Raw genomic sequence first — 17,421 nt, 5'->3', positions numbered from 1 at the left:
TTGGGGACGGTTGTGTGCTCGTGGTTGGAACAAGACCACTGAGCTCGCCGTCAATCATGTACGAATATTTCGTTGAGGGCGCATTTACATGGGGCGTTATATGTAATACATTAAATGAGAAATAAGTCAATTAGAGTCTTAAAGAGCTACTTGTGAGAACGGTCGGATTGTGACAGACTTCAAGCCATACTTCTGCCTCGCGTACTGCTCATAGTATTGCGGTTGAAAAGCCCTCATCCGGTTGATCAGCGATGTAGCTACCTCCATCTCGAGGGTGTTAGTGCCATTTCGCAGCCACTTGCTAACCTCGAAGCGATGAGCCATTTGATCGAGAGTACCTAGTGCTTCCCCGTTGATCCTAGCCCTGAAAGACCCCTGGAACATGTCGAGCTCCATGTATGCACCTGTGTCAGAACCGTATGGTGCATCCGCAGTTCCAAGAACGAACTCTGTCGAGTAGGTCGCGTTCCCAGAGACATTCTGCAGTCCATCTATATCTGACCAAGGAGTAAGTGTAGTCAGGTTGAGACTGTGGTGAACGAACTTAGTCGCTACGATATCCCCCACGTCGTCTGAAGGGTTCTCATTTGCTGGTTGCCAGTCATCAACCTCCAAGGCCCAATCCGTGAGGTCTAATGCAGCCAGGGGAGCTTTGAAGGATGTTGTAAGTTGCGAACCATTGCTCAGTACAATCGTGTGATCTCCAGCTTCACCATTCCGAACAAAGAGCTGCCCGCTTGTGCTGTTGCGGAAGATGGAGTCGGCAGTGGAATTCACTACATGTACGACATCCGCCGACGATGGAGCGACGATGAGAATCTTTGACTGTTGTGGCTCGAGGGACATCCCAATGTTGAGCCGGCCGTTCACAATGGTATACTGGCCAGCCAGATTGACCTCGCCAGACCAAGGGTCAAGTTCAAGCGGCGCCACATGTTCATGGCGGATAGGCAGCGAGACATCTTGGCTCACACCCGTTGATGACGAGTTGGCAGTGAACAAATACAGATCGAAGTCGCCATATTCGCGGCGAATGTGAATCAGCGGGAACGCAGAGTGGGTGACAGCTGGGGATAACCCAAGCTTCTCGAGTCCAGTGGGGATGTCGCTTGAGTTGGCGATGTTCACGACATTGCTCAAGGGCAAGAGATGCTTGACGTCTGTAGCGACACCAGTAGATCCAGCTTCAGACAAACCCAGAGAACCTGGTGACGTCCAGTTGCCAAGGAAAAGCATCGGTAGTCCTTCATCTGCAAGGTCTCTCAGCTTGCTGGCTGATGTGGGCGTGAGTTGAGCCTGGCCTGCATCGGGATCTTCTGCCACAACAAGCAAGCTGTAATTCCCTGCGTCAGGTGCAAGACGCCCGTCTTTTACAACAGCCGATGGTAGATGCAGCAAGTATTCGTCTACGTACGTTGTCGTCCATCCAAGTTGAGCGCCCTCGCTGGTGAAGTATGGGCCGACGTAGTGATCGTCGGAAGCTCCATTCTGTCGAAAGAAAGCGCAATCATACTTCGGAGTACCTTGCGAGGTGAAGTAGGAAGCCCTTCCCATGTAAGCTGTGAAGTCGGAAGCGTGCATCCAAGTCGGAGTACGAGGACCCCACGACTCGGAGTATCCGATGCGTCCTTTGTACGGTGTGAAGGCTCCCCAGCCTGGCCATGACGTTTCCGGACCGTAGATATATGAGAACCCGTGGAGAACATTATGAGTCAGGCCAGCGGCGAACTGAGGATTGACGGTGCCCAGAATCTTGGCCCATGTAGTTGCGTACGCGGCCTTGTTGTAAGCTCCCAGCTCGTTCGACATGACGTTAACACCAGCGAAGCTATTTGCCCCAGCTAAGACGCGGTAATCGTCAATGACTTGGAACCCGAGAGACTCGCCCTCTGGAATATCCAGCGCTGTGGCGATTCTCATGCTGTCCAATTTGTCGATGCCATAGGGCTGCGCCCTGTATTTCATCCCGCGAGAGTTCAGCCACTTCCGGAGGAGCGCAATATGATAGTCGGCGTAGAGATCGGTGATGGTCTCGTGATAGTCGTGAAGAGATCCTCGTTGCGCCTCCGAGTCGTTGAACAGGAAGAGATAGGCGTTGTTCTTGTACTGCGTGATGACAGGGAGAATACCCGTGACGCTGTATCCGCGGCGAGACAGGAACTCGTCGGCAAAGTTGGGTGTCCAGTAAGTAGCAGAGACCATCTCCTGGGAATCCTCAAATAGCGAGGTGGGTGTCTGGGCTATGAGTTCAAGCATCTCCGGCGTCAGAATTTGATCTTCCCAAAAGTCAATCACGGCCTGAGCGCCAGCTTCGCTGAAGTGATCGACGACGTAGGAGGCTGGTGTCGTGTGGGGATAGTCTTCGGGCTGTTGCCCTGTGCCACGGATGATAGCGGCGAAGAGCAACCATGAAGAGTTGTCTGGAGGGGAGAAGGCGACTTTGCCATCCGTCACTGCATCGGTCAAGTCGACCATGGATCCGAAGTCCAGATACACCGGGTTGCCGTATGGATTAGATTCTGGACTAATGCGCCAAGCCTGGACAGCAACTAGTTCCTGCTCATTGACGCCATCCTTTCTCTTGGAGAAAGGACCCGGAACAGAACCATTGTAGGTAGTCGTGGCATTGATAATGCTTTTGCCAAGCACAAGCTCCTTGGCTGCGGCCTCATCATCAGGGACAATAGTCGGAACTGCCATCGGCCAGGCGGGCCCAAAGGCAAAGTCATGGCCCATGCCACGCGAGTTGGCTTCGGTAAGAGCAACCTTGACAGCGTCTAACCAGGGCTCGGAAGCCCAGCCGTTGGTGTCAGTGTGCCATTCAGTACCTTCACTGGTGCTGTGGTGGACATCCTCGATTTCGACGCCGCCAAAACCAGCTTCGGCCATTTGGATAACCTCAGCCCGGATCTCATCGTTTTCAACGGCGCCGTGAGGCCACCACCAACGGACGTACGGGCGAAACAGAGTGGGCGGGGATTGGAAGTTGTTGAGGAAGTCTGCCGCCACACCTGAAGCATTCCAAGATGCAAAGAATGGTTCGATGAACGACTATTATGCGTTAACTCGTGAAAAGGCACGTAGGAGGGCAAATACAAACCATCCTGAAGGTTGCCTCAGCAAGAGGTTTGACTGAATCGAGATCTTAGCAAGACCAGGCTAACATGGCGCAAGCGAGCTCATCGCCTCTGATGGGTCTCTTTCTGAGCTGAGGAAGCATCTCTTGATAAGAGACCGCCATGCAACAGAGGTGGAGGAATACTTGCGGGCATCATGTCTCGCACCCTGTTATACCGTGTGGTCTTGGGTGTATGAAGCCAGCCAAGAAATGCATTTCCCATCCTGGACAGCGGCTACCTCATGTTGCACCCAACCGTCTTGTTCCTCCCCAATTAAGCTACTGCTTCATGACGAACGGAGAAAATAGTCTCGGCTCCGTGGCAGATTTGTCAACGAGACCCCGCAATTTCATACCGGATGGCTCCGGTTGACCATGCACAGAAGGTTGCAGTGAAGGATCTCTCCGCACGAGAGCTATCCAATGGTGGCGTCTAAGCAATGTAAAGACAACGATCACTCAGTACGAACACAAACTAGATCTTGATTCGCATACATGACAGGTTACTTCGCGGAAAATATGTAGAGACGCGGTAATGATAACCCGAGTAACATCAAATTTAGGATGCCCATTGCAGAAAGACTGAAGCTAGAGATTAGTCCCCATATAGGGCTCATCTTCTAATCACGCTCCCTCGAGCCTTCATGATCCCCGGTTGTCATCCGAAATCATTCTTCCGAGCCTGGTTACAATGCATTTGTCAATTTTCGCGCTGGGCTTGCTCTCCTTGTTCGGGGGCTCCCAGGCAGCCGACAACGATACCTGGCCGATCAAGCAAACTACCTACACCGATGCCGTACAATGGGATCACTACAGCTTTATCATCAATGGACAGCGGAAGTTTCTCTTCGGCGGTGAGATGCACCCCTTTCGAATTCCCGTGCCACAACTATGGGAAGACGTCATCGAGAAGATGAAGGCCATGGGCATGAATTCAATGTCGTTCTACTCACACTGGGGCTATCATGAGCCACTGGACGGGGAGTTGGACTTCTCCAGTGGTGCTCATGATCTCGGGCTTCTTTTGGAGTACTCCAAGAAACATGGCATCTTCGTCACGCCTCGGCCTGGTCCATACATCAACGGCGAGCTCAACGCAGGAGGTTTCCCGCTGTGGATTACGACCGGTGCTTACGGAAAGCTTCGATCGAACGGCACGAGCTATACTGATGCGTGGAACGGCTACATGTCATCTGTAGCCGAGTTGGTCGCCCCGTACCAGATTCACAAGAACGGAACTGTCATCAACTTTCAGATCGAGAATGAGTACCCCCAGCAGTGGACAAATCAGAACGAGAAGATTCCGAATTACAATTCTGTTGACTATATGGAAGATCTCAAGGCGGTCGCAGTCAACAACGGCATCGAGATTCCTCTTACTCACAATGACATATCTGGATACATTTCATGGGCTTCGGACTACGATACAGTTGGTGCGGGCGGAAACGTCGACGTGCATGGTTACGATTCCTATGTAAGTCACAAGTCAGCGCAAATCTTTGAAGAACAAAAGTACTAACATCGCCGACAGCCCCTTTGCTGGAGCTGCAACCCAGATCAATGTAGCTCCGGCAGCTCCGGAGACTGGGTTCTTCTAGACTATCAACCAGACTTCCAAAGGTCTTCACCAAGCAGTCCAATGTTCAGCCCAGAATTCCAGGGCGGGAAAGTGGTCCCGATTGCTGGATATCCGGATGGCTGCGCAGACACAGTCGGTGCCGATTTTCGCAACCTCTACTACCGCCACAACATTGACCAGCGAATGACGGCTTTCATCCTGTACATGACCTACGGAGGCACAAGTTGGGGCTGGCTTGGCGTCCCTTTCCTCGGCACCAGCTATGACTATTCTGCACCCATCGCTGAGGATCGGTCTCTCAGGGATAGCTTCTACGAGATCAAAAACCTGGCGCTTTTCACAAGGGTTGCCCAGGACCTGGCGAAGACAGACCGCATCGGTAGCGGCAGCAAATACACAACGAACCCATCTGTCTCTGCGACTGAGCTTCACAATCCAGACACAGATGCAAGATTCTACGTTGTTCGACACACGGACTCGAAAAGCGACGAGCCTGTCACCTTCCAGCTTCACGTCAACACTTCGGCTGGGCCCGTCACTGTACCACAGATTGCGCCGGCGACGTCTCTGAAGGGCCATGTTGCCAAGATCCTGGTGACAGATTTTCCAGTTGGTCGGGACAAGCTTCTTTACTCTACAGCTGAAGTATTCACCTACGCCGTGGTGGACCAAAAGCCGACGCTGGTGCTTTGGGTTCACCCCGATGAGTCAGGGGAGGTTTGCTTTACTTGTTCTCACCAGGGGAAGCTGCAGACTTGTGACGGTTGCAGAGACGTTCAGTTCAACGTTACCGAGCACGGCACCATACTGAAGTTCACACAGGGCCCTGGACTTAGTGTCGCCTTCGTTGGAGACACAAGGGTTATCATGGTTGATCGATCCGGTGCCTATGCGATGTTCGCACCGACTCTGACTAACGATCCTTTGACGCCGGTCAATCAGACTGGTAAGGTTCTTCCCTTGGAACATTGGTACCCAAACTTGACTAACTCCAAAAGTCCTGGTACACGGTCCTTCTCTCGTCCGCGGAGCACAAATCAGCTCAGATGTGATCGCGATCACCGGAGACACGGTTGACGACGCTCAGCTTGAAGTGTTCGCCCCTTCCAACGTCAAGAAAGTTACTTGGAATGGCAAACCAGTCGACACGAAACCAACACCACACGGCAGTCTCATTGGGAGAATTTCGGGACCACCGAATATAGAGCTACCGAGCCTGGGCCCCTGGAAAGTTCAAGATTCTCTGCCCGAAGTCCTTGTCGACTATTCCGATGACGGGGTAGCCTGGGTCAATGCCGATCATCAAACCACAAAGAACTCAAAGAACGATGCTACCATTCCGTACCTCTACGCTGATGACTATGGATTCCATACTGGTTCCTTCATTTATCGCGGCAGATTTACTGGCCGTGCCGATGGCGTATCGCTTACTCTTTACGGTGGTCAAGCCTTCGGCTTTTCAGTGTACTTGAACGGCCGGTTCTTGGAGGCATTCCCAGGAAGTCCAGGCACAAAGGTGGCCTCCGGAATACTACTTCTAGACTTCCCAGCAGACACATTGTTGCAGAACACAACCAATGTGCTCACTGTCATACAAGACAACTCAGGTCACGATCAAGGAGCTGGTGGAGCCTTGTCAATTCGAGGGATTCTCAACGCAACGCTGATTGGCTCCGAGGGCTTCGACTCTTGGAAGCTAACTGGAACTGCCGGTCGTTCAGAAGGCAAGATTATTGATCTCGTCCGCGGAGCTTACAACGAGGGCGGGTGGACTGCTGAACGGCTTGGCTGGCATCTTCCAGGCTTCGACGACTCGAATTGGCCGACGGCGTCTCCATCGGAAGGTTTTGAAAACGCCACGATCCGTTTCTACCGCACGACTGTGCCATTGAGCATACCCGCTGAAGTTGATCTTTCGGTCCAATTTGAGCTGAGTACTCCTGGAGGCAACAGCACGACGCGAGCCCTGCTGTTCGTCAATGGGTACCAGTACGGTCGCTTCTCACCGTACGTCAACTCGGCTACCAGATTCCCGATCCACCCCGGCATCCTGAACTTCAACGGGGATAATGTGATTGGGGTCCTGGTCTGGGCGCAATCTTCGAACGGGACCAGCGTTGGAATCGATTGGAATATCACAGAGGCTCGGGCCAGCTCCTTGGACGTTCACTTCAACTCTAAAGACTTGCAGCCGACATGGGGGCAGGAAAGGTTGCGGTATGCTTAGTTTTATTTTTCACGTGGAAGCTTGTTAGCAAGGCATTGGAAGTCAGCTTTGGAGCATTTGAACGATGACACCAGTTTTGTTCATGACTCTACTCCGCAGGCAGCGCAGTCGTACCGTTGGCAAGACTTCACATTTTTCGGGGAGCTTAGGTAGAGAGGCAGAGACACACCCATGAGACTGTTGGTGGCATAGGCCATCACAAGGACCGGACCGGGGTAATAAGTGTTGCCAAGCAATCAGTGCCTAAATCAAAGGAAGGAACTTTTCGGAGGCCTCGCAGCGAAATTTTCATCCTCCCTTTACCATCGGTGTCTTGCCATGAACTCGTTCCTACATTGTCATAATGCAAGACCCTTCTATCGAGCCCACATCGTTGGTCGCGCCGTTGTATCCCCCATTGGAGACATTCATCGACCGCCGGAATCCTCGGCCAATTTCTCTCAACTTGGGGTTCAATCGGTTCCGATGGCCTGCTTTTGCTCCGCTCTATGAGATCAAAGTGCTCCGTGACCCAACGGATGCGGACTCTGAACAGGACCCGTACCAAACCCAGGCTGGAGAGGGTACTTCCTCGCTACACCCAATTGCCAGCGAGTTGTACACCAATCCTCCCGTATCCTCGTTGAAGGCTTCAATCGACATTCTCGACCATTATGGCAGTCGCGATGCATGGGAAGACCTTCACACGGTAGATCGCCCGGAAGATGACACCGAGGTCCCTTGCGAATGCTGCGACCGAATGCCGTATCGACCACCAGAACCACTTGTTATCCGCGCAACCTCGAATGCCGGCGTGACCATCGGAAATATCGTCTCGCAGGTGAACAAGTACGTGAATGACCTGCGAGGGGATGTCCTCGAGGCCTTGGATACCGTTGGAGAGTATGCCGGTCAGAGAAGCCCGGATCACTCATTCTGGATTGACTTCTGCGTCAACAACATCGGTATCGAAGAAGCACGGTCTCCGGAAGAATTGAGAAAGGCTTGGAAAGATCGTGCAGATGCTATGCGGGGCTTTCCTCCGGGGCAGAGGTATCAAGAGATGAACACCCCTTTAGAAGGATAACCGACTGCGTCCTTTAAACTGTACACCAGTACGCCAAGACAGAGAAAGCACAGTGCTCAGGAAGATAGGACCACAGAAGAAAAGATTACTATTCAACAAGTCAAAGTTTCAAGCTGTGCGTATTCAAGATGAACGACTGACCTTGGACACCCATGAATACATCACTAGCACCGTGGACTTCTGGCACCCAAAAGGCTTTCTTTTCCGCTAGGTTAAAGAGAAATGAGTCTTTCCCAATACAGCCTCAAGTAGACCTAGCCAGCAGTACAGTCAATACCACAATCATCAAGGTCCAAGATACGTGATACTGCATACGCCCAGTGTCATTCTCTTGCCCCCCTCCGTTTTCGTCCTCGTCCACTGGCAGCTGGGTAGTGTTCACCCTCATACAATGAAGCTGCGTTTCTCCAAGACTTCTGTCTCCGAATCCATGACTGATCATGAGAAGTTGAAGAGAATTCGCAGCGGCCAAGTATATATCCGTGGCATTAGCCCCAGGGATCACTCCGCTATGAAGGCCCATGAATGCCTTCCCACTAGTTATGCCAAAGGTTCTGTTGCGTTCAGCTGACGAATTGGCATTTGGCGAGTTGAACGGATCCGGGTTGAGGTTTGCTGTTGCGATGCCGCCGCCAAAGGTGCGGTTGAACAGCTTGTCATCTAGGCGTTCTCTCACGGTATATCCGAGGGTATTGTTGCACTCGGGAAGCGTGCCCCACAACGTCCTTGGCGAGTTGCATCTCATTCCTCTGCTGAAGTTGCTGCCTTCTCTGAGCATTGCCCGTACGCATGCTTCTCCCAATATTGGCGTGCAATCAGTGCTGTTGGCATTTCATCCGTGTAAATGTTGGTGACGTTTGCTGGGTATGCCACGATGTTCAATATGGACATGCAAAGCGGGCCTGTTGAGTTGCCCAAGGCCTGCGAGATATTCCCACCACTGGACCACGCAAAGTCCCAGGTTGTGCTGACGTAGGAAGGATTTTCGACGGGTTGCTCGACCCCACTTGCCGCATCAGTAACGTTGATTCCCGAGGGAAAGGCGAACTCCGTCACGTTAACTCCTGCTGGCTTCTTCAGTATTACCTTCGTGTTCACCTCTCAGTGCTACTTACTCCAAGTCCAGTACGGGTCTTTTCCGTAGACCTTGGGGCTTATGAGACCTGGGAATGGGATGAACTTAACGGATCGCATAGCTTTCGGGTTGGTAATGGCTTCCCGGTAGATCTCATCTGACTGATTATTGTTAAAGGACCGGTCGTTCCCGAACGGTCCCATGTCAAGTCCCCTTCCAGTCCAAAACCGTTCTGCAGCTGCAGCTGCTTGAACGGCGATGAGAATAGAGAAAGAGAAAGAATGTAGCTTCATCGTGCGTTTGTGTAAGACTCGTAACAGAGCTTCGATCCCACAATAGACAGGATTTCCACTCTGGTATTGCTTGAATGTGCGGACGGAAGTCTTTTTCTATAGGAAGAGGTTATGTTCAACTTATGCTTCATTGGGGAAAGAATCTGGCGATCATGTCGGTCTCAAATCCGATGTGCACGGTGGACGGGTGCGTTACAGGGCTGCGTCTGCCAACTCTTTTTGTCTCACTCATGGCACAGGTTCTCGGCATCTAACGCCGCCTAGGCAGGACGAGCCAAGGCAATATATTTTGACATGATTGGACGCTGCAATTGGGTGGTCAGCTTAGCCACCAAGCCACAGTCGCCCGAGGAAATGATGCATCATTTCTGGTCTTCCCGATTGGCAACCAAATAACCTTGAAGTGCGCCGCGTCGAACGCGACAGGCACAAAGCACATTGCTGCCATGTACTGCCGAGTGCAAAGAACTGCAGACAGGTTCGTTGGCTGGGTTTTGCCATATGTGCGCCACATCGGACAATGCATCAATCAGCCATTTGAAACTCCAGCTCAAGTGAGGTTATTCGCAAATTTAGACCCGACAAAGACTTTGCCGCAATCACAATGGCAATTAACAAGGATGCAACAATCTTCAACCAGACGTCAGGACGCTTGCTTGTACTGATTTTCTTTCGGTGTAAAGTGTCTGTTTGGGGGTTTGAAGGATCTCGTCTATCAGCATCACTGTCCGTCCAGTAAGCGAAGAAGCTCATTTACATTCACTAGTCTTAGTACCTTGTTAGTATCTAACGTCGGCGCATAATTGATTTTTTTTCTTTCGTTGATGCTTTGGTGGAGTTCTGAGGACAATGGTCATAACCACGTTGCGCTAACCCCGCAGCTGGAGTTGAAGACGGCGTGGCAAGGGCCAGGATGCGACGGGCGGCTGTGCAGCGCTTACGCGAGTTTGGACGACGTCACAGACTTTCGGACCCCTCCGTCCGAGATCGACTTCATTCGCTACTTCCAGTCTATCAACATCTAAGCAGCATGAGAGATTGCTGATCGTGAAAGTCATCGAGTGAGTGAGAGCAAAATAATAAGGAAGCAACAATCATGGCTATTGACAACCGCTCGTCGTCAACGCCTCAAATACTGAAGGTCAGCGATCGAGCGGCCTGGGCCGAGGCCCTCAAGAACGATCGGCCCGTCCTCATTCACCTCAACGCCGATACCACATGGCTCATTCAACTCCCGCATCCTGACCCCGAGTCAGCCCCCGATGGACGGAAGCGCTTCAACATACTTCTCGACCCTTGGCTGCAGGGTCCTCAGTCCGATGTGGCGTCTTGGTTCTCGACACAATGGCATCTCGTCGAGCCCAGTGTTAAGACCATGGCCGAGCTGAACTCACTGCTTGCCAGCCTCGAAAACGAATCTGATGGATCAGATGATGCTGAGAAATCTTACATCGATGTAGTCACCATTTCCCACGAATTTACGGACCACTGCCATCAGGCGACACTAGAGGAGCTACCCAAATCTACACCGGTATTTGCGACCGACAAAGCAGCCGATCTGATCCGGTCGTGGAATCATTTCGATTCAGTTACAACAACCCCAGCATTTTCTTCATCAACCGAGGAGTGGAGGTCAACTCTTAGCGTCGCTGGTTTGCCATCTTGGCTGGGTATCGGCCGCGTCGTTACCGCAGGCAATGCACTCTATTACCACTCGGCCGTCATGATTGCCTTCGACCTTGGCAACCCAGAAACAATACTCTACTCACCACACGGCATCCAAGCTTCAGATTTGACTTCCGTTCGTGAGTCGGGGTTCTCTACGTTAGCCTTACTTCACGGTCTTCACGACGTTCGCATCTGGATGACGAAACAGCTGAATCTGGGAGCATTGAATGGTATCAAGGCCGTCGGAGAGACTGGTGCAAAATATTGGATAGCGACGCATGACGAAGTTAAGACGGGCGGCGGTCTTATTGCACCTCTTCTCGTGAGGACGCGATATACCCTCAAAGAAGCTGTCGAAGCTGAGGAAGAGCAGCTAGGGGACAAAGCTCCCGATTATGAGTTTGTGGAGCTGGGCTCTGGAGATGGTCTTCTGTTGAAATAAACGACGGGGCGGAAAGGTTGAACCACTTCGATTTTCAGGAAACTCGAGCGACATTTTATTGTGCGGTAACATGAAGTCTGCGACCGAGCTGGAACAGCCTTGTTATGGCGTCGAGTTCAGGTCGCTATGTTCATAAGATAGGTACCTAGTACTGGTTACTTGATAACACCAGACCCAGGAACATAAAGTTTCCATCGAGTCGGCTTTTATTGAGCATGTTACTATCCAATGCGCAATCACTATCTCGTTTGGAGAGACCGAATCCAAGATGAGATAAGCCGCGCCGAGTACAGCTCCGTCTTGTTTTGCCAAGCCAGCACCTGACCGCTTTTCAAGCATACGGCCGCTACTCCCCATAGGACAAGCTACGAGCGGCATGCATTTTCTTATTCGGCTACCCAGATTCAGATTAGACCTCTGAGACGAGGAAGTGGAGCGAGCTCGTCCAGACTGTCGGGACTGGTTCCGGGGTTCTTGTCCAACCGTTGGTGCTGTTGGAGCCAGCAAACATCGCGATCCCGGAACCTCAACCTTGCAAACTGCAAATCGGCTCTCCTCCTAATCTCCCCCGTGGAAAAATATTGCGGCACAGTTCTTAAAATTTCCGCTCTCGAGTCCCGCGTCTGTTTTGACGGGATGTCTCTCCTGATCTCCTCCTTCCGACTCCTTTTGGTCTGAGATTCCAGTTCATTCGGCCCAACACCACGAGCATACCTCCGCCGTCTGCGACTCCCAAGCAACGCTTCTTTACGTCCAAATCTCCCACCCTATCTCACACCGCGTACCACGAACGATGCGAATATTACATCTGGTGTTCAGTGCAGCTTGGGCATCCGCTGCGACGCTCTTTTTGATGGGTCAAGGGAGCGCTGCAAGCAGTGATGTAGATGGGCCATGGAACACGGCGAGATTAAGTGGTTATTTTCCAGTCGACCAATTCGTCGATGGCGAAATGGAATACCGCGCACGTGTGTGGCCCTCGGGGAACTCACCTTCTCAGATGTTGTCAGTAGACGCTGGTGGCAACTTTCGGGGAAGCCTTTCGAAGAATGACGCCGTCAGTTACACCACAAGGGGCTCCGAGATTGACGTACTGAACTACTGGCCGACAGAGTACGCGAGCTGGGGCTATAGGACATCGATGTGGTTCAACCTATTAGACCTCTACCTGGAAGACGAATCACTCGAAGGTTATTCTACACTTTTCAACATGACTATTGTAGAGGTGAATGAATGGAGCAACAGCTACATCAATGTCACTTCCAACCCTCCTGTAGGCATCCTCGGCCTGGGAAGAGGCATCGGCGAAAGCTACGAAAGGCATCGGGTCGACGAAGGGTTTCCTCTCGGAATCACCGACCAACTCGTCAAGAACAAGTCCATTACATCGAATTCATGGTTCATGCACCTAGGCAGCAACCTGCTGAGCCAAGCAATCTCTTTGTCTTTTGGCGGATACGAAAAGATTCGTGCATTGGGAAGAGTTGCGACCTTCAGGCTGTCCCCATACAGCGCCTTTCCACTCGTCTTTCTCATTGACATTGCCCTGGGGGTCGAATACGGGGGTTCCCCGTTCCCGTCTGGCCAGCAACTGGGCAGCGTATGGGATGCGAACAATATCACCGACATCCAGCAGGACATAGTAAAAAGATTCAGTGGCCCCTCCGGCTCCCTCATGGTCAATCCGGACGCTGCCTTTCCATACCTGTACCTGCCGCCAAGCGTGTGCGCTGCTGCGGCTGCGTACTTGCCGGTCTACTTTCACAACGACCTGAGCTTGTATATTTGGAACGAGACCGGCGAGTCGGAGCGCGTCAACAAAATCGTCAACTCTCCAGCGTACATGAGTTTCGTCTTTTCTGACATATCAGCGGAGAACCTCACCGTCAAGATCCCTTTCAAACTACTCCATCTCAGTGTCTCTCCCGAGAGGAACGGTTCAAGCGCCGACATGCGGTACTGGCCTTGCAAGCCGTTGAACATGGTACCTGGAATGACCATGGACAGTAGTTACCCCATTTCTCTTGGAAGAGCTTTCTTACAAGGTGCCTTTATTGGCTACAATTACGACAGAAAGAGGTTCTACATGGCGCAGGCACCAGGGCCAAAGGTGGGGCAGAGAGTGGCTGTAGATGACGATGCCGAAATGCTTAGCTCGAACCCTGCCGAGTATTTCGCAGATACGTGGCGGGGATCGTGGACGGCACTTGATAACACTTCGGACGACGGGGGAATTGGCGGCAGCAAAACGGCTGGGATCGTCGCCGGGGCCGTCGCCGGGATCTGCGGGGCAATCGGCGGAGGGTGGTGGTATTTCAAGCGCCGTCGACAACAAGAAGATGAACAAAATGCCGCTGCTCAGTCCGGAGATGAGTACCATGCGCTCGGAGGAAAGCCAGAGTTGGACGGAGACGGTATCCCGATAGCTGAGCTACACCCTGACACAGCGAAACGAGAACTGCAGGTGCTGGCGGAGCTGCATTCGCCATCGCACCGGGATGAGCTGGAGGTAGAGAACATGGTGTACGAGATGCCCGCCGGAGATGTCTCGCCGAGCCTTAGAGAGCAGCCGACAAGTCATGAGAAAGGGGATCAATCACCGCAGAAGCCGAGAGACATAGAATGAGCGCCAAAAAGACAATGCCAAACTTTTATTTTTCATTATAACCCTATGCGCCCCGGATATCCAGCTTAGTTGAAAACAACAGTCTTGGTCTTGTTGAGGAACACGCGGCCCTCGGCAGTCCACTTGACAGCGGCCGCCAAAACCTGGCTCTCAATGTTGGAGCCCTCCTCGACGAGGTCCTTCGGGCTCATGCCGTGGTCGACCCTGGCGATGCGCTGCTCGATGATGGGGCCCTCGTCCAGGTCGGCAGTGACGAAGTGGGCCGTGGCGCCGATGATCTTGACGCCGCGGTCGTAGGCCTGGTGGTACGGCTTCGCGCCCTTGAAGGACGGCAGGAAGGAGTGGTGGATGTTGATTATCTTGCCGGACATGGCCTCGCACAGCTTGGGCGAGAGGACCTGCATGTAGCGCGCGAGGACAATCAGCTCAATGTCGTTGTCCTTGACGAGCTTGAGGATGGCCTCCTCCTGCGCGGCCTTGGTGTCCTTGGTGACGGGCAGGTGGTGGAAGTCGATGCCGTAGTTGCCGGCGAGGGTCTGGTAGTCCGGGTGGTTGGAGACGATGAGGGGCACGTCGATGGGCAGCTGGCCGGACTTTGCGCGGAAGAGCAGGTCGTTGAGGCAGTGGCCGATCTTGGAGACCATGATGAGGGTGCGCAGCTTGCGGGCGACGGGGCGGATGCGGTACCAGTCCAGCTGCAGCTCGGCGGCGAGGGCGTCGAACGGGGCCGTGAGGTGCTCCGTCGACTCCGTCTCGGTCGGGCCAAAGTGCACGCGCATGAAGAACTTCTCCGAGACGGGGTCGGAGAACTGCTGGAGGTCCAGGATGTTGAGCTTCTGCGCCGCGAACACTCCGGTCACGGCGTGCACGATGCCGGACTTGTCCGGGCAGGACAGCGTGAAGATGTGGTCGTGCTTGGCGGAGGCCATGTTGAATGATGGTCGGGAGGGGGTTGAAGAGGTGTTTGTGGTTGGATTAGGTTGAGAGGTGAGAGGGAAGTTCCTGTGATCGCAATGCAAAATCTCAGCCGCCTCCAATGAGTTTTCTCTCCTGAAAGAATGAGTCAAACACTAAAAACGGCCGCGGGGCACCAGTTCCGTTCTGAGAGCCCCTCCCGAGCTCGGGGATGATTCGGAGACCCGCAAATAAGCCCATCTAGCTGCTACTGAAATGTGATGAGTGAAGGGAAGTGGGAGGCTTCATCTGTGTGAGCCTCGAGTGAGTGAGTCTCAAGAGAAAGCATCGAGATATCAATGCGATTGAGTCAATGGGGAGAAAATCGACAAGATGAGTATACCTGCATGTCTCACTGGGTTCAGGTGTGGTGACATCACCCCTCCTTCAGTGACGATCTCAGGGTGCCCCTCACTGTCTTATCGAGGGGCTGACCGTTAATGAGCTGGATGAAGGCTGCATTGGCTGTACAGGACCAGAGACTCGGTATTGAAGGTGGCGTTTTCCTTTGGCTCATTCAATATTTCATGTAAACGGCTTTTTCAATTGCAATTGTCATTTCTGGCTCAAACTTCCCTGTGAATATGGTCAATGGCAAAGTTGAAGGCCGAGTCAGTCACAATGTGTGCATAAAGCGCGTCTGGATTTATACAGTCTTCACAATTTTGACATGTCGATGGATTGCGAATTATCAGGCTGGCGATGATAGTACTCTAATATGAACGATCTTTAGGTTTCGTTCGACTGTCTATACCAATTCAACATTCTTGCTTTACGAAAGAAATATTCGGTTCTCTGGGTAGACAGGTTAATGCCCCAGAAAGAGCCTTCTCCATTTGAAAATGAGTACTTGAGGGGCTTGATCTGAGGGTCGAAAGGGTTCGCAATATCGATTATCTCGAGTTTAAATCTTTTTTTTTCCTCATGTATAACTTTGGAGGACAAACAGGCCAAAAGGGTTGGCAGAATCAATTCAACCACGGTCATGGGACGCGCGCGCTGACCTTTCGCCGTCCTTCCTCGTCGTGGCCCTTCCTCGTCGTCCCTCATCATCGTCTAATCCCAAATATTCAGTTGATATCAAACTCGTACCTTCAATCCACCCACGATGGCAGGCCAAATATGGCCCAAGGCTCTCGACTTCAAGGCCCACATCCTCAAGGCCTTCATCTTGGTCGAGGATCTCGTGGGCTGGCACCCCGTCGGCCCCGATGGCGCCGCAACACCAGACCTGTTCCCGTCCATCTGCCCGCTGGAGGCTCCCGGGCTCGCTATCAACCACACACCGCAGCAGGTCGTCTGGTCGCACAAGCCGGTCTGCAAAGGCTTCGTCGCCGACCCGGCCTCCAAATACTGCGTCTACACCGACACGCAGTACGGCCCCAACGGCATCAGCATCATCGCCAAGCAGCGCGTCATGGACGCCAGCATCCTCGAGTGCGTTGCCAACAACCGCACCATCCTCCCCAAGACCACCAGCCAGACACACTTCTCCCGATCGACCACTCCCAAGCCGTACGAGGTCGTCGACATCGAGGGCAAGGGCAAGGGCCTCGTCGCCACGCGCCCCATCGCCGCGCACGAGGTCATCCTCACCGACGAGGCCACCCTCATCATGGACAAGAACATTCAGCGCTGGATGACGCAGCCCGACGGTTACACGCTGCTCAACGCCAGCATGGCGCAGCTGCCCTCCCCCGCCGTCATCGCCGACCTCCACCGCCTGCCGACCGCCAGGGGCAACCTCGTCTTCGACACTCTTAACGCGAACAGCTTGACCATCAAGCTGCGCATGCCCAACATGGCCGTCCTCCCGCGCATCGCGCGCATCAACCACGACTGCCGCCCCAACGCGTACATGCGCCTGCCCACCGACGGGCTGTCCGGCACCGTCGTCGCGGGCGAGCAGGGCATCGCGCAGGGCGAGGAGATTACCATCAGCTACTTGCCGGTCGAGTTAGCAAGACAGCGCCGCCGGCGGAACCTGGAGAAGGACTGGGGGTTCGAGTGCGGGTGTAAGCTTTGCACCGCGCCGGAGGAAGAGGTGGCGGCGTCGGATGCGAACAGGAAGAGGCTGCACGAGCTGGAGACGAAGTCGCAGTATGCTTCGTACGACAACAAGACGGAGGAGGCGATCCAGCTTACAGAGGAGAGTTTGGAGGTGCTTCGTGAGGAGGACTTGATGATTACGGCGAAGTGGCGGTATATCTGGCTGTCGATGTTGTACGAGAAGCTGGGCCGGGAGGATGAGAAGCAAAAGTATGAGAATCTAGCGGATGAGTGGAAGGAGAAGTGGCTGGGTGATGATGTCGATTGGGAGATCCGAGCATAAAGATGTCGCATCATCCTAAATTTCGTCGGGATGTGTAGGAA

General features: G+C 53.1%; 5 protein-coding genes across 5 annotated transcripts; 3 read left to right on the top strand and 2 right to left on the bottom strand.

Moving 5' to 3' along the window:
* Nucleotides 1-138: 138 nt before the first annotated feature.
* COL26b_012312 (uncharacterized protein) lies at nucleotides 139-2,889 on the bottom strand (the record flags this gene model as incomplete). Its single annotated transcript, XM_053184957.1, has 2 exons — nucleotides 139-1,333; nucleotides 1,415-2,889. 2 exons carry the CDS (start codon nucleotides 2,887-2,889, stop codon nucleotides 139-141), a joined length of 2,670 nt encoding a protein of 889 aa, XP_053031096.1.
* A 920-nt stretch (nucleotides 2,890-3,809) lies between these two features.
* On the top strand, nucleotides 3,810-6,924 carry COL26b_012311 (uncharacterized protein; the record flags this gene model as incomplete). Its single annotated transcript, XM_053184956.1, has 3 exons — nucleotides 3,810-4,592; nucleotides 4,779-5,643; nucleotides 5,696-6,924. 3 exons carry the CDS (start codon nucleotides 3,810-3,812, stop codon nucleotides 6,922-6,924), a joined length of 2,877 nt encoding a protein of 958 aa, XP_053031095.1.
* A 3,530-nt stretch (nucleotides 6,925-10,454) lies between these two features.
* Nucleotides 10,455-11,468, top strand: COL26b_012310 (uncharacterized protein; the record flags this gene model as incomplete). The annotated part of the gene is made up of 1 exon (XM_053184955.1): nucleotides 10,455-11,468. The coding sequence occupies one exon, from the start codon at nucleotides 10,455-10,457 to the stop codon at nucleotides 11,466-11,468; it is 1,014 nt and encodes a 337-aa protein (XP_053031094.1).
* Nucleotides 11,469-14,159: 2,691 nt separating this feature from the next.
* On the bottom strand, nucleotides 14,160-15,023 carry COL26b_012309 (uncharacterized protein; the record flags this gene model as incomplete). Its single annotated transcript, XM_053184954.1, has 1 exon — nucleotides 14,160-15,023. One exon carries the CDS (start codon nucleotides 15,021-15,023, stop codon nucleotides 14,160-14,162), a length of 864 nt encoding a protein of 287 aa, XP_053031093.1.
* Nucleotides 15,024-16,156: 1,133 nt separating this feature from the next.
* On the top strand, nucleotides 16,157-17,380 carry COL26b_012308 (uncharacterized protein; the record flags this gene model as incomplete). The annotated part of the gene is made up of 1 exon (XM_053184953.1): nucleotides 16,157-17,380. One exon carries the CDS (start codon nucleotides 16,157-16,159, stop codon nucleotides 17,378-17,380), a length of 1,224 nt encoding a protein of 407 aa, XP_053031092.1.
* Nucleotides 17,381-17,421: the final 41 nt, after the last annotated feature.

Source organism: Colletotrichum chrysophilum, assembly GCF_026319265.1.
Source record: "Colletotrichum chrysophilum strain AFK26 chromosome Unknown scaffold_171, whole genome shotgun sequence".
NCBI lineage: Eukaryota > Fungi > Ascomycota > Sordariomycetes > Glomerellales > Glomerellaceae > Colletotrichum > Colletotrichum chrysophilum.
The sequence above is the reverse complement of the archived record's forward strand: the minus strand, read 5'-3'. Positions and strand labels throughout refer to the sequence as shown.